We start from the raw sequence: 12,030 nt of genomic DNA, 5'->3' as shown, positions 1-12,030 counted from the left end.
GAAACGCAAATCGCGTTCCAGTTAGGAGACAAGGCGATGGGTATTGATGAGAAAGGACGGGGAGTGGTGCTGTCAATGGCAGGAATGCATTTCTGTTGGTGCAGATAAGCTAACACGGTGACACTAATTATAAACAATGTTTTTAATTTTTAGTCCAGTTGGCTTTCTTGGTATCCTTGCAAACAGTTGTCTGGCACACAGTGTTCTTCCGAGGGCTGTTTTGCCCTGTGTCAGCATTCCGAAGGTTTGAGGCATAAGACATGCAAGGCAGTTCTCAGGGATGGCAGCTCCGGGTCCATTTTAAAGTGGCTCTGTTTGGTTTTGGTGTTTTTTTTCTTTCAAAATGCTGGTGTGTTACTATTAACTACTTTAATTACTATTTAAGTATGTGATTTATTCAGATGTTCTTTGTTTTCTCTAATGTCCCTTTTCTGTCCTGGGATCTCATACAACATTTAGGCATCATGTCTCCTTAATGTGCTGTAGGGTCCTCTGGGCTGAGACAGTTTCTCAGACTTCCTTGGTTGGTGACATTGCCATCGTTGAAACTGGCGGGGTGTTTCGTAGGGCGCCCTCGGTTGGGATGTGCATGGTGTTTCTCCCATGGCTGGACCGGGGTGACGGGTTGGGGGAGGGGAACCACAGACGTGAAGGGCTCTTCTCATCACACGGAGACCAGAGCACATGCCGTCAACATGCCTCTTCACTGTGGTGTTGGCCTTGACCCCCTGGCTGAGGCGGTGTCTGTCAGGTTCTCCTCTATAAAGCTGCCCTCTTCCTTCTTTCCTGTCCCCTTTGGGAGGAAGTCACTACTTACACACCTAAGAGGGGGAAGTCCTTCTCCCCTTCCTTGAGGGCAGGGCATAGGCACAAATTATTTGGGATTCTTCTGATGGGATTGTTGACTCCCTGTTTATTTCTTCTTTCATTCATTCATTCATTCAAGCATTCATTTATACTAGTGTGGACTCATGGGGATATTTTATTCTTTGGATTGTAACCCAGCACTGCTTTGTTGGTTCTGATGCTTAGATTGTTCCTGCATTGGCCACTGGGAAGTCTTTGACTCACCTCGGCTCCCACGTACTGTAATCTCGCTCCCTGGATGTTGGTTTCTCCTGGGCACCTCAGGCGTCTCTGGGCTCATCCCTGTGTTTTCTGCTCCATTCTGAAAGCAGCTGGGTCTGCTTCCTTCCAGAGCCTATGTTGAGTAGGAAACAATGGCAGAGGGCCAGTGGAGTAGAATCCCACTTGTGCTTTCTAGAACCTTCCACATTGGCACTGGAGTAGAGTGCCTGGCAGGACCCAGAGGCAAGAGGGGCTTCTCCGGCCTGCTTAGGGCACATCTGCATCATTTGCATCATTATACAGGAAAGTGTATTAATTTATTGGATCATTTTAAAGTGTGGGAACTGAGACCTCAAAGGACACTGGTGTACAGTAGCATCTTGGTGTCGCCTGTCCTTTACTCTTTTCTCCTCATGGTCCCCTCACTGTGGTTGGCTGAGCTTTGCATGCCCTTCCACCCAGAGGATAAATGTAGGTTTCCAGTGAGGAATCCTCAAGCATTAGGGTCCTTTGCTGTAAGCTCAGCCACAAAGAAGAGGCAGCCTTACAGTAAGAAAAGATTCATTTTCTAAAATTGTTTCTGTGGACAGAGGCTCAGGTCGGAGCTATCTGGAGCCCGGTGGGCATTTGGCTGCCCCACCACTCTGCCTCATTTCAGCCTTCCATGCCCCTGCCTCCTGCTGTGTGACCTCACCGGGAGCGCTTGACTTCTCTGAGCCCGTCTGCCCCGTTGGTGCAAGATTAAAAAGGCAGATGACTCAGAGGCCTGTTTGTGACGATCAAATAGAAAGGCTTTTGTAAATGATTATGTCATCAGTGGAGGGGTCTGTGGCATCTGGATGCTGGTGCAGCATCTTTTCCCTGTAGGGAGACAGACGTTGGGTTAGGAAAATCACATTCAGATGATTCTGGTTTCAGGTAACCAGGGCGTGAGGCAGATGGGGTGGCCCTTTCTCACCATGTTTTGTGCCCGTCTCACTCCACAGGACCAAGTCTCCACTGTCTCCAGCAGCCTGGAATGGGTAATGGTGTGAAGGAAGGTGCGGTGCGATTGCGAGAGGATGCCGAGGCCATCCTGTCCCCGCCCGTCTCTTCAAAGGTAAGTACCTGGCCTCCCCATGGGTATCCTCATGGGTCCCTCTTCTGTGCATGTACACCCATCACAGATCAGCTCCCACACACAACACTGGTGGGGGAATGCTGATAGCTCCACTTATGATGTGAATTCAGCCCCCTGAGCACTAGGCCAAAAGCCAAAGCCTTACCGCAAACCGTCTGAGACGTCAGAAGGCGCCCAGGGCCCCTCTTGTTCAGATCTGTGCACACTGAAGATTCAGCCAACTCAGGGTCTGCTGTGAGGATAGGCCACCCCAGCTCTGGAGCGCAGCTCAGGTACCTTCAGGCAGGTCTGAGAGTCTACCAGCTCAGAGGCTGGGGCCGTGCAGCATAATATTGCCGAACTTCCTGACTTTTCCCAAGTGCCAGATGGCCCTGCAAAGAGCCAGGCAGGTGGGAGCACTGGTTCAGGGGCCAGTGGGTGGGACCACCATCACCGCACCATGTGGGGCAGTGAGGGTGAGCCGACACTAGATGTGCGTGCCCCTCTCGGTTGCATGAACTTCCCAGCAGAACACAAGGGAGACTCATCCCCTCAGCTGGCCAGCAAAAGATCCATCCATTCCCATCACATGCCTGCACACCAGTGCACATCCTCCTCTGTGCCGGCCACACACCTGACATCAGTCTTGGTCCTCTTGGCCAACTGGACGTGGGAGCTCACCCTGGAAATCCTGTTTCTTTGCTTAAGAAGCCCAGAGTCTTCTCGAGGAGCTCATGGCCAGGCCATGATGGCCCCAGTTCTCTCTGTCAGACCATCTGCCTCCCACCTTCATTTGCAGGATCCCTCCATGCAGGACACAGACACACTGACCACTTCATGATGCCCGCGCTGAGCTCTTCAAAGAATAAACTGCCGTGGGCAGTAAGAGCCTTCTCTGTGAGCCAGGAAGTAGACTCAGAGTGTCCCAGAGCCACCTTGAAAGTAGGGTTTAAGGACACATGTTCCAGATGCACAGAACTGGCCTTGGAGTTATGAGAACCGCAGACTGCACAGGGGGTAACCCACTGAAGGAGATGAAAAGGACACACTGGCTTTGCCTCCAGTGCCGGCAGGCGTGTGGGCCGTTGTGGGCTGTTCCCTTTGCTCACGGTGGGGGTGAGCCATTGCTCACTGGTTCACAGAGGAAACTGAGGCAGGGAGCTGGTACAAGGAGTACCACCAAGCCTTCTGACATCCACATCTCTCAAAAGCAACGGAACCAATGAGCAAGACCTGGCTGTGTGACCCAGGAAAGGCAGGAGTCCCCATTGACACCCGTGTGAAGCAAGGAACAGGTGGAATCCTCTGCTGAAGCTTTGCCTCAGAAACATGGGAGGAAGAACGCCGCTCTAGAACTTGTTCTTTTAGGGAGGGATGGGCTAGGCAGGTGGAAGGCGTGCCAGGGTGTTAACGGGGAGGAGCCATGCAGGGTGGGGACTAGGTTGTAGGGCACGCAGCCCTTGGGAGCAGCTGGGACACGTGGGAGAGGATCTGGAAGTGGAAGCTGGACCGGGAGACAGTGCTCATCATGTCAGAGAGGGCGAAGAGGAGGCCAGGGAGGCCATCCTCTGGCCACTGCGGTCAGAATCAGGCCAGGGGTGCGGACAGACTCAGGGCCCAGCCCCGCACCCCTGGGCCACCACTGAGCCGAGCAAACTGGGTGAAGGGTTGCCCTGAGCCAGCTGCCAGTTCTACCCCCAAATGCCTCGCGGCCTCCCCTGCTGCACCCTCTCTGGTCTCAGCCTCACCACTCCATCCTGATTGCCACAGGAGCTGCCTCTTCTCTGGCCACAGTGAACATGGCCTGTTCACCTTGGGGCCTCTCCATGTCTCTTTGGGCAAAGCCAGCCTCCTTGCAGGGCCACTACCTAGACTGGTGACCCCGTGCCTTTGTCAGAGATTTAGTTCATGTCTTGCTCTCTCCGTAGACTGGAGGCCCCATGGGGGGCAAGGGGCTCATACATACCCCCACCCTATACTGCATGTCCCCGGGGCACCTGGGACTGCGTGGGACTTCATGGATTCCTGGGATCATTGAATGACCTGACTCTTGCCATTCTCGTTCACTGTGGGTCGAGGCAAGATGGGGGCACCTCCAGTCTGGAATGTTCCAGAATGCTCCCTGTGGTTGCTTGTGAGAATCAGCAGGAGGAATGGAGACTCCAGCCCGATGAGATGCTTAGGGCAGATGAACATGTGAGAAAGGAAAGGAAGCAAGGAAAGTGCTGGCCCCAAGGCAGCCATGGGAGCACGTGATACAGGGCGGCCACTGGCACCATCACCTTGGCTGAATGGCCAGAGACACTGGTTCCTGAAGTCCTGACACAAGCAGCATCCTCTTGTCCAACACTCCTGCCAGTGCCCCCACCACCACAAGGGTCCTTGTGACTTTGCCCTGAAACACTGTAATACAAGGGTCGGGCACACCTGGGTGGGCAGGACCAAGGTTTGCAAGTGGGCCAGGTCAGGGGTGACTCTTATGTTTGGAGTCAGTCTCATTGTGAGCTGCCTCTGGGAACGCAGGACCTCACTGGATGGCCCAGGTGAGGCATCGCTTCTCACGTGGGTGGTCCCTGTCGTCTGGGAGGTTTTCACAGTATCCTGTGAAGGCTCTGTGACCCTGGGACGCCGCAGCACTGCTCGTCCCGGGCACAGTAGAGCCCTGATACTCAAGCTGCTGGACACTTGTCAGGAGGGGGTGGTGGAGGGGCCAGGAGAGCGAGCCTCCCAGGGCTGACCCAGTGGAGCAGACCCTCCCTCCCTCGCTCACAACTCCACGCGTGCGTGTGTTTCTTGCAGAGTGATCACAGGCAAGTGCTCAGCTCCCTCTTGTCCGGGGCCCTGGCTGGCGCTCTTGCCAAAACGGCAGTAGCTCCCTTGGACCGAACCAAAATCATCTTCCAAGGTAAATGCTGTCTGTCCATCTGTTCGTCTGTGATAGAGATACAGCCAGGTGGTCACCCTCCTCCTCCACAGCACCCCCAAACCGCACTGCAAGTTGGTTTTTAAAGTGCTTCCTAAATCCACTTAGAAGCCCTGTTGGCGCCCTGGGGTGGCCATCATACCAGGCACCTCCCACCAGGAATTTATTCTCTCACGCTTCCAGAGGCCGGCAGTCAACTCCAGGTGCTGGCAGGGTTGGCTCCCTCTGGAGGTCAGGACGAGAGCTTTCCTGCCTTGTCCAGCTCTGGAGGCTCCAGGCATCCCTGGCTGTGGCTGCATCACCCCAGTCTCTGCCTTCCCCTCTATGCCTGGGTCCTCTCCTCGTCTTCCAAGAACACCCGTTAGATGAGGGCTGACCCCACTCCAGTAAAAACTCAGTTTAATTTAATGATACCTGCAAAGGCCCCACTTCTGCCTAAGGTCAGTGGTAGGTGCTGGGAGTGAGGACATGTCCTTTTGGGGAACACAGTTTAAGAAACCATCTCTCTCTGTCATTGCGGTTAAGCAGGCCCAGGGTGCCCTGAAGATGAGGCCTTTCCACCCTACAGGTGGTGGCCAGTGCCTGCTCGGCCCTGGGCATGAGCATGGTCATGGTCAGGCCCCTCCCTCAGCTGTTTAGGAAGAGAAGACCTCCTCTGTTCCTTGAGCTAGCCCGCTAGCTCTCTGTGCCTCCGTTTCCTTCTCTGTACAATGAGGACAGTAACATCAACCCAAGGGCTGTGGGAAGGGCAGGCATGAGGCTGAGCTCCCCTGTGTTCATTCCCCCATGTCGGCTGCATCTTTACCTGGCAAACTTGAAGTAGAGTACCCTGCAGGGAGCTGCATGTAATTCTGAAGGCAGTACAGGTGCACACATATCTGTGCACACGTGAGTGCAGGGGTGTCCCAGGAACATAGCAGAGGCTCAGGGAGTGAGGAGGGGGAGGCTGTGAGACCAACACCCTCATGGTCTTGTGTCTCTGGATCCTTGTGGCCACCGTGGCTCCAGCCCTTGGTGACGGTGCATCCAGGCAGCTCAGGAGGGTGGAAGAAGAGGAGTCAGATGGTAGCTCATCCCCCTTCTCTGGGGCTGAGTGGACAAGCAGAGGCGCCAGGCACAGGGGGCAAGGAGGTTCCTGGGAGGGGAGTGACCCCGCTCAGGACACTGCTCGCTCAGCTCTTTGGTGGGTCGGGCATTCTCAGGGGGAGGTGGTCACTCCCCAGCACAAACCAGTTTCCTGCAGTGGGGTCATGCAGACTTGGGGGGTGTCCCGTCCTTCGCATCTAATGCTCTGTGTTGTATGTGTGTGTGCCTTTGTTTTTTTTCCAGTGTCTTCAAAAAGATTTTCTGCCAAGGTGAGTCACTAGGTCACCAACTCCTGGCCCTGGGGCTGGCAGCAGCTACCCTGCTGGGCTGGCAGGCCGCCATGGCGGCCCAGGGTCGGGAAGTTGGGAGAGGTTTTTCCCCTTTGGTTCCCCCCCAGGCTGGTTCCCAGGAGCCCGGGTGACCGAGGCCTCCCCCTCAGCCCTGGCACTCTGAGCTCCACCTGGACGAAGCCCACCCTGGGAACCGACAGGAGAGCAACCTACCCTTGGGGCGGTGGTGAGGGGACTTTGACGCTTTAAACCGATGTTTTCACATTTGATTTATATTTGAACACAGAGCACGTGTTACCTAATAAAGAAAAGAAAAATGTTTTTCAAAGCTAGACTACCAGGCAAACATCACCTAGACACCCTTTGTGTGGGACTCTGAGCCTGCTTTACAAACCCGGTCACTTTACAGTTCCTAGAATCGGGGGACTGGGCATGGGCAGAGAATCTGGGGGGTAAGGTGGGGATCCCAGGCACAGGGCTGGACAAAATAAGGCCAGGTGTTCACAGAGTGGGGAGGGAAAGGGCAAGCAGAGTGGGAAAGAGGAAGGTGGAGGCGTTGACTTTGCCCCCCACCAGGAGGCCCTCCGGCTGCTCTACTTCACCTACCTCCACGAGGGCTTCCTCAGCCTGTGGCGTGGGAATTCAGCCACCATGGTGCGTGTGGTGCCCTACGCTGCCATCCAGTTCAGCGCACACGAAGAGTACAAGCGAGTCCTGGGCCGCTACTATGGCTTCCATGGAGAGTGAGCACCCTCCCCCCAACTCTCTCAGCTCTCTCCTGTCACCCTGCTCTCCTGTCTTTTTATTTTATTTATTTATTTATTCTTAGAGGGGAAGGGAGGGAGAAAGAGAGGAGAGGGAGAGAAACATCAATTGGTCACCTCTTGCTTGCGTCCTGACCAGGGACCTGACTGGGGGCCTGGCCCGAAACCCAGGCACATGCCCTGACTAGGAATCGAACTGACAACCTTTAATTTTGCAGGACAGTGCCCAACCAACTGAGCCACACTAGTCAGGGCCTGCTCTCCTGTCTTCTTTTCACATGCTCACCATGTCTGAACCCAAGTCCCAGGAGGGCTGCAGGGGAAAGTCCCTATCATTCACTGATTGAATTGTCCGAGAGACCCCACCAGCTCAGCTACTGGGAAGCCAACCCGCCCATCCTTGGTTCTACCACACTGGTACCCGTGGGCCTTGGGCTGGGCCTCCCTTCTTTGGGCCTTGAGGTCTCACCATCTCTCCTAACCCCTTACCCCTTTCAGAGCCCTGCCCCCTTGGCCTCGCCTCCTCGCAGGGGCACTCGCTGGAACCACAGCTGCTTCAATTACCTACCCTCTGGATCTGGTCCGAGCCCGCATGGCCGTGACCCCAAAGGAAATGTGAGTCCTACCACGATGACCTTCACCAGAACTAGGGGCTCTGTGGCCAGTGGGGCCCCCAGGTTGAATCCATCTGTCATGGCCCCAGGTTTGGGTCTGGGCCTCGGCGTCCGGCCTGCAGAGGAAGCTGTGTTGTCAACATCCACCGCAAGGACCCTGCCTGGTACAGCAGGGCAGGCCAGGCATGTTCTGCAGCCAGTCCAAGAAGTTCTCTAAGCCAGGGTGTCCGTTCTGCTTCCATCAAACTAGAGTCTCCATTTTGAATTGGTCACAGACGCATTAAAAACGCACAGGAACACAAGGCGAGGGCGAGCACCTAGGTGATCCCAGTGGTGACGGCTGAGTACAGCCCTGAGCACCCATTCCCCGTCCAACGCCAAAGCTTTCTTGGGATGGTTATGTTCCTCAAAGAAGGAGCCCACCAGTGCCCACGCCCTGCCCACTCACACTGCCCGAGGAGGAGGAGGAACAGAATTTGTGACTGAGGCTGGTGGCTGCTCCCTGGGCAGAGTCCGATGCCTACCCACCGCCCCTCTCTCCTGGCAGGTACAGCAACATCTTTCAAGTCTTCATCCGCATCTCCCGGGAGGAGGGGCTAAAGACCCTCTACCATGGCTTCACGCCCACTGTCCTTGGGGTCATCCCCTATGCTGGGCTGAGCTTCTTCACATATGAGACGCTCAAGAGCCTGCACAGAGGTGAGGAGGGGCGGGCAGCACCATGGGTCCCTCAGACCTGGACGCCAGGTGCTCAGGGTGAGGCGGGCTGGCAGCTCAGGGTCCAAATCAAGTGAAGACCTGTGATGTTACACCACACCCGAGGAACCCAGACTCACGAGCTTTAATGCTCAGTGTTAAGAGCAGCTTTGTAAAGTCCAGGGTGTTGTCCAGAGTGTTGGCAGCCACCTGTGCAAGCACAGACACCTGCACGAAGCCCTTGGGGACCGAGGTGGAGTGGGAGTGCCCTCTTGTGTTTTAATAATTCTGAGAGATTTGAAAACTATTCAGAACACTGTAAGCACTCCCCCGCCCCACCGCACCCACTTCCTCTCCGTGGTTACGAATACTTGTGGGCTTTCGTGTGGCAGGAGCGATGCCTCCTCTCGTTTCCTGGTTATAAAAAGTAAAGAGCTGAGCCACCTCCCACGCCTCTGGGCAGTGCAGCCTTGCCTCCGCGAGTCCACCCTGTGGGAGGTCTGCTGGCCTGTGGCTGCCCGCTTTAGCCCTGGGTCGGCCTTCCCCTGCACCCCAAGGTAAGGGATGGGCATTCAGGCCCTTGGCAGACTTTCTGTTATCAGTGGACATCCAGGAGTGTCTCCTTGTGGGGACTGCAACCCCATTTTGGTTTTATTCTTTTGGGTGCTGCTCTTACCCTGGGGCCCTGTCCCCACGTTCACCTGAAGTGGTACTGTCAGGGTACTTAATGGTTTTCCAAAGTGGCGAGTGAACAGTGGGGTCTCCCCGTTTTTAATTCCTAGTTATACATTTACAGCACATGTTTGGGGAAATCCCATTGGTGGGTTTCACATCCTCTGGCCCTTTGGGCCCAGGAGGCAGTGCTGGGTGTTCAGCATCTTGGTTTGTGCTCAGGGCCCTGTGCCTGGGGAGGGAGCGGCAGGGTGGTGGATGGTGTCTTCACTGGCAGGGAAACAAGAGTGATTCAGTGGGAGCTCGTTTTGGGTCTTTGGACTTGGTTATATGATTCATTGTGCTTTTCTGTCTTAAAAAAAGAGAAACAACTTATATTTCTCAGCTTAAAAAACAAAATAACCAGAAGGTAAGGAAGCAGTCGAGTGGGAATGGGCAGGGGCAACACAGTACCAGTGTGTGTTGGTGCCGGGTGCGCCTGTTGGTGCAGGGTACACTCCCGAGGCGCCCTCACAGCACCCCCTGGCCCTCCCTGCAGAATACAGCGGCCACCCGCAGCCCTACCCCTTCGAGCGCATGATCTTCGGGGCCTGCGCAGGCATCATAGGGCAGTCGGCCTCGTATCCACTGGACGTAGTGCGGAGGCGCATGCAGACAGCCGGCGTCACAGGCCACCCTCGCACCTCCATCGCCTGCACTCTGCGTGCCATCGTGCGGGAGGAGGGCTTGGTGCGTGGCCTCTACAAGGGCCTGAGCATGAACTGGCTCAAGGGCCCCATCGCTGTGGGCATCAGCTTCACCACCTTCGACCTCATGCAGATCTTGCTGCGCCGCCTGCAGAGCTAGGGACTCACACTTGGCGGCTCTTGAGTTGGGAGCGAAGCTCCAGCACACAGAGGACTGCTGACCACTAATGTTTGAGAGACTGGGGAGTGAGGGGGTCCTTGGCTCTGACCCAGAGCCACACGGGAGCGCCTTGTGGAACAAGCAGGTGGGCCAGGGGGCCTGGGCTCAGCACCCATGGGTCCGAGAGGAAAGCCAGAAGCCCTTGAAGTGCAGTATTGGAAGGAGTGAGCACCCCGTCTTTCCTCTTCCCTTCTCCCTGGGGCTGGCCCTGCCTCCCAGAGTTGCCTCCCCAACACCCTGATGCCAGAGTGACCAGCACCGCCTCCTGGCATTCTGTGCTCTTGGACATGTTCCTGGTTCTTGTGACCCTGTCCCCACTGGGCCCAGAGCCAGACTCCGCCTGCCCCTGTCGGCTCCGTCCGTGCTCAGAGCAGAGGAGCCAGAGGGTGTGGGAGAGTCTGCCTTGCCTATCCTTGATGGGACCAGTCTCCTGCTCAGCCGGGACTGCGAATGCAGCCTGTTGCCTGCCCCACCCCCTCTACTGTCTTGCCTTTATTTCCCTGGTGACATGACTCCCCACTTCCCAGAGCCTTCTGCTGTGGAGCCGTCTCTGAGTGTTACCTTGATCCTCACTCCACACCACGTTGGGCCCTGGGGCCAGTCTTCCCCTCTGTAGGATGCGCCACAGCCGCACCCACAGAGGCAGAGCCTCGGGCCCTGACCCTCTGCCCATAGGCACCATGGGCTTCTGAGGGGACCTGTAACATCTGGCATATCCTTGGCTCCCCACCTGAGTGGGTGCTTGGCTTGGTTATGGGGCAATTTAAGGCCTACGGGGCTGATTTCCATGAATGGAATGAATGGTGGTGGCTGGCAGCCGCAATCCTCCCCAGATGGAAGCGCGTGTCAGTGTGTGGCCTATGGTAGGAAGCTCAGGAGATTTGAGGAACCACAGGGCACTCTCAGGTATCTGGTCTTGCAGAGAAGTTCCTGGGCCCCCTCTGTGTCACAGGGACTCAGAAACACCCATTTCCTAATGATGTTTGGAGATTCTTGACTTTGGTTTTAAAATTCGGCCGACCCTTTGCCTAACCAGCCCAGTCTGGTGTCAGGACAAGGCTGGTTCAGCCCACAGTGTGAGGAATGGTCTGTGCGCTTGCCTCACGTGCATATCCAGTCATGACTGTGATTTCTTTGTTCTGTTTCATGTCTGTTCTTGCCTTGGACCTGTGAGGTGCCTTTTCTTGCATGTGTTCAGTGGCCAGCCCCAGTATCATTCCCAGACTCTTTCCCCAGGGGCCCAAGCAGCCTGTGATACTGTCCTGTTGGGTGTCTCACAACTCCCAGTCTTGCCCAGTGCTCAGGAGAGGCAGGGCCATGCCTCACAGGGGGACAGGATGCAGGCCCAAGGGCCCTGGGCTAGAGAGAGCATCAGGAACTAGGGTCTGCCCCAGGCAGGTGAGACCAGGTGGCTGGCTGGGCAGCACCTTCCTTTGAGCTGCAGGTTGGGGAGGAGCAGGAGGGTCCCCCAGGTCCTGCCACCCCGAGTGCCTCCCCAAGGTGGTTCCCCAGCCCCCGGGCCTCACTGGTGCCGTCACCACTCCCCCAGCCCCGACACGGGGCCACTGGCACCCTCCTCGGTCACACCCCTCCCACCAACTGCCTGTCCTGGTCTGGAGTTATTTTGATGCCATGAAGACACTTTGTTTATAAATAATGTTTATATATTTTAAAGATTTGTGCCAAGAGAGTATATTTAATAAAAAATTAAAATGACTTTTCCTCCTCCTGCCCCTGGCTCTTTTCTTAGTCTCCACTAGGAACCAACAACAGGGTTGAAGTTATTTTGACAGATTTTTGAATAAAGTCATGAATAAAACTTTTTAAAAATGTAATTGTTTGAATTGTTAATTCATACTACAGTTTTCTAGAACATGAAAAATGCATGAAAGCCTTTACCAAGTAAGTGGGT

At 55.4% G+C, this 12,030-nt stretch overlaps 1 protein-coding gene across 3 annotated transcripts in view; it reads left to right on the top strand.

The window, feature by feature from the left end:
• Positions 1–11,834, top strand: part of SLC25A42 (solute carrier family 25 member 42) — a 30,638-nt gene extending 18,804 nt beyond the window's left edge. For 2 of the 3 annotated variants that reach the window (XM_037028741.1, XM_037028742.1), the window contains exons 2-8: positions 2,055–2,167; positions 4,967–5,072; positions 6,420–6,445; positions 7,043–7,209; positions 7,729–7,845; positions 8,392–8,543; positions 9,751–11,834. In XM_037028741.1, the coding sequence (XP_036884636.1) occupies positions 2,087–2,167; positions 4,967–5,072; positions 6,420–6,445; positions 7,043–7,209; positions 7,729–7,845; positions 8,392–8,543; positions 9,751–10,058 (957 nt within the window). In that variant the 5' untranslated portion in view covers positions 2,055–2,086 and the 3' untranslated portion in view covers positions 10,059–11,834. Of the gene's footprint in view, positions 1–2,054; positions 2,168–4,966; positions 5,073–6,419; positions 6,446–7,042; positions 7,210–7,728; positions 7,846–8,391; positions 8,544–9,750 lie in introns of those variants that run through there. The other variant, XM_037028743.1, reaches the window with a different exon arrangement.
• The last annotated feature ends 196 nt before the right edge of the window (positions 11,835–12,030 follow it).

Source organism: Sturnira hondurensis, unplaced genomic scaffold (assembly GCF_014824575.4).
Source record: "Sturnira hondurensis isolate 20B ecotype Veracruz unplaced genomic scaffold, ASM1482457v3 Scaffold0020119, whole genome shotgun sequence".
NCBI lineage: Eukaryota > Metazoa > Chordata > Mammalia > Chiroptera > Phyllostomidae > Sturnira > Sturnira hondurensis.
This window is presented reverse-complemented; position numbering and strand designations above follow the sequence as displayed.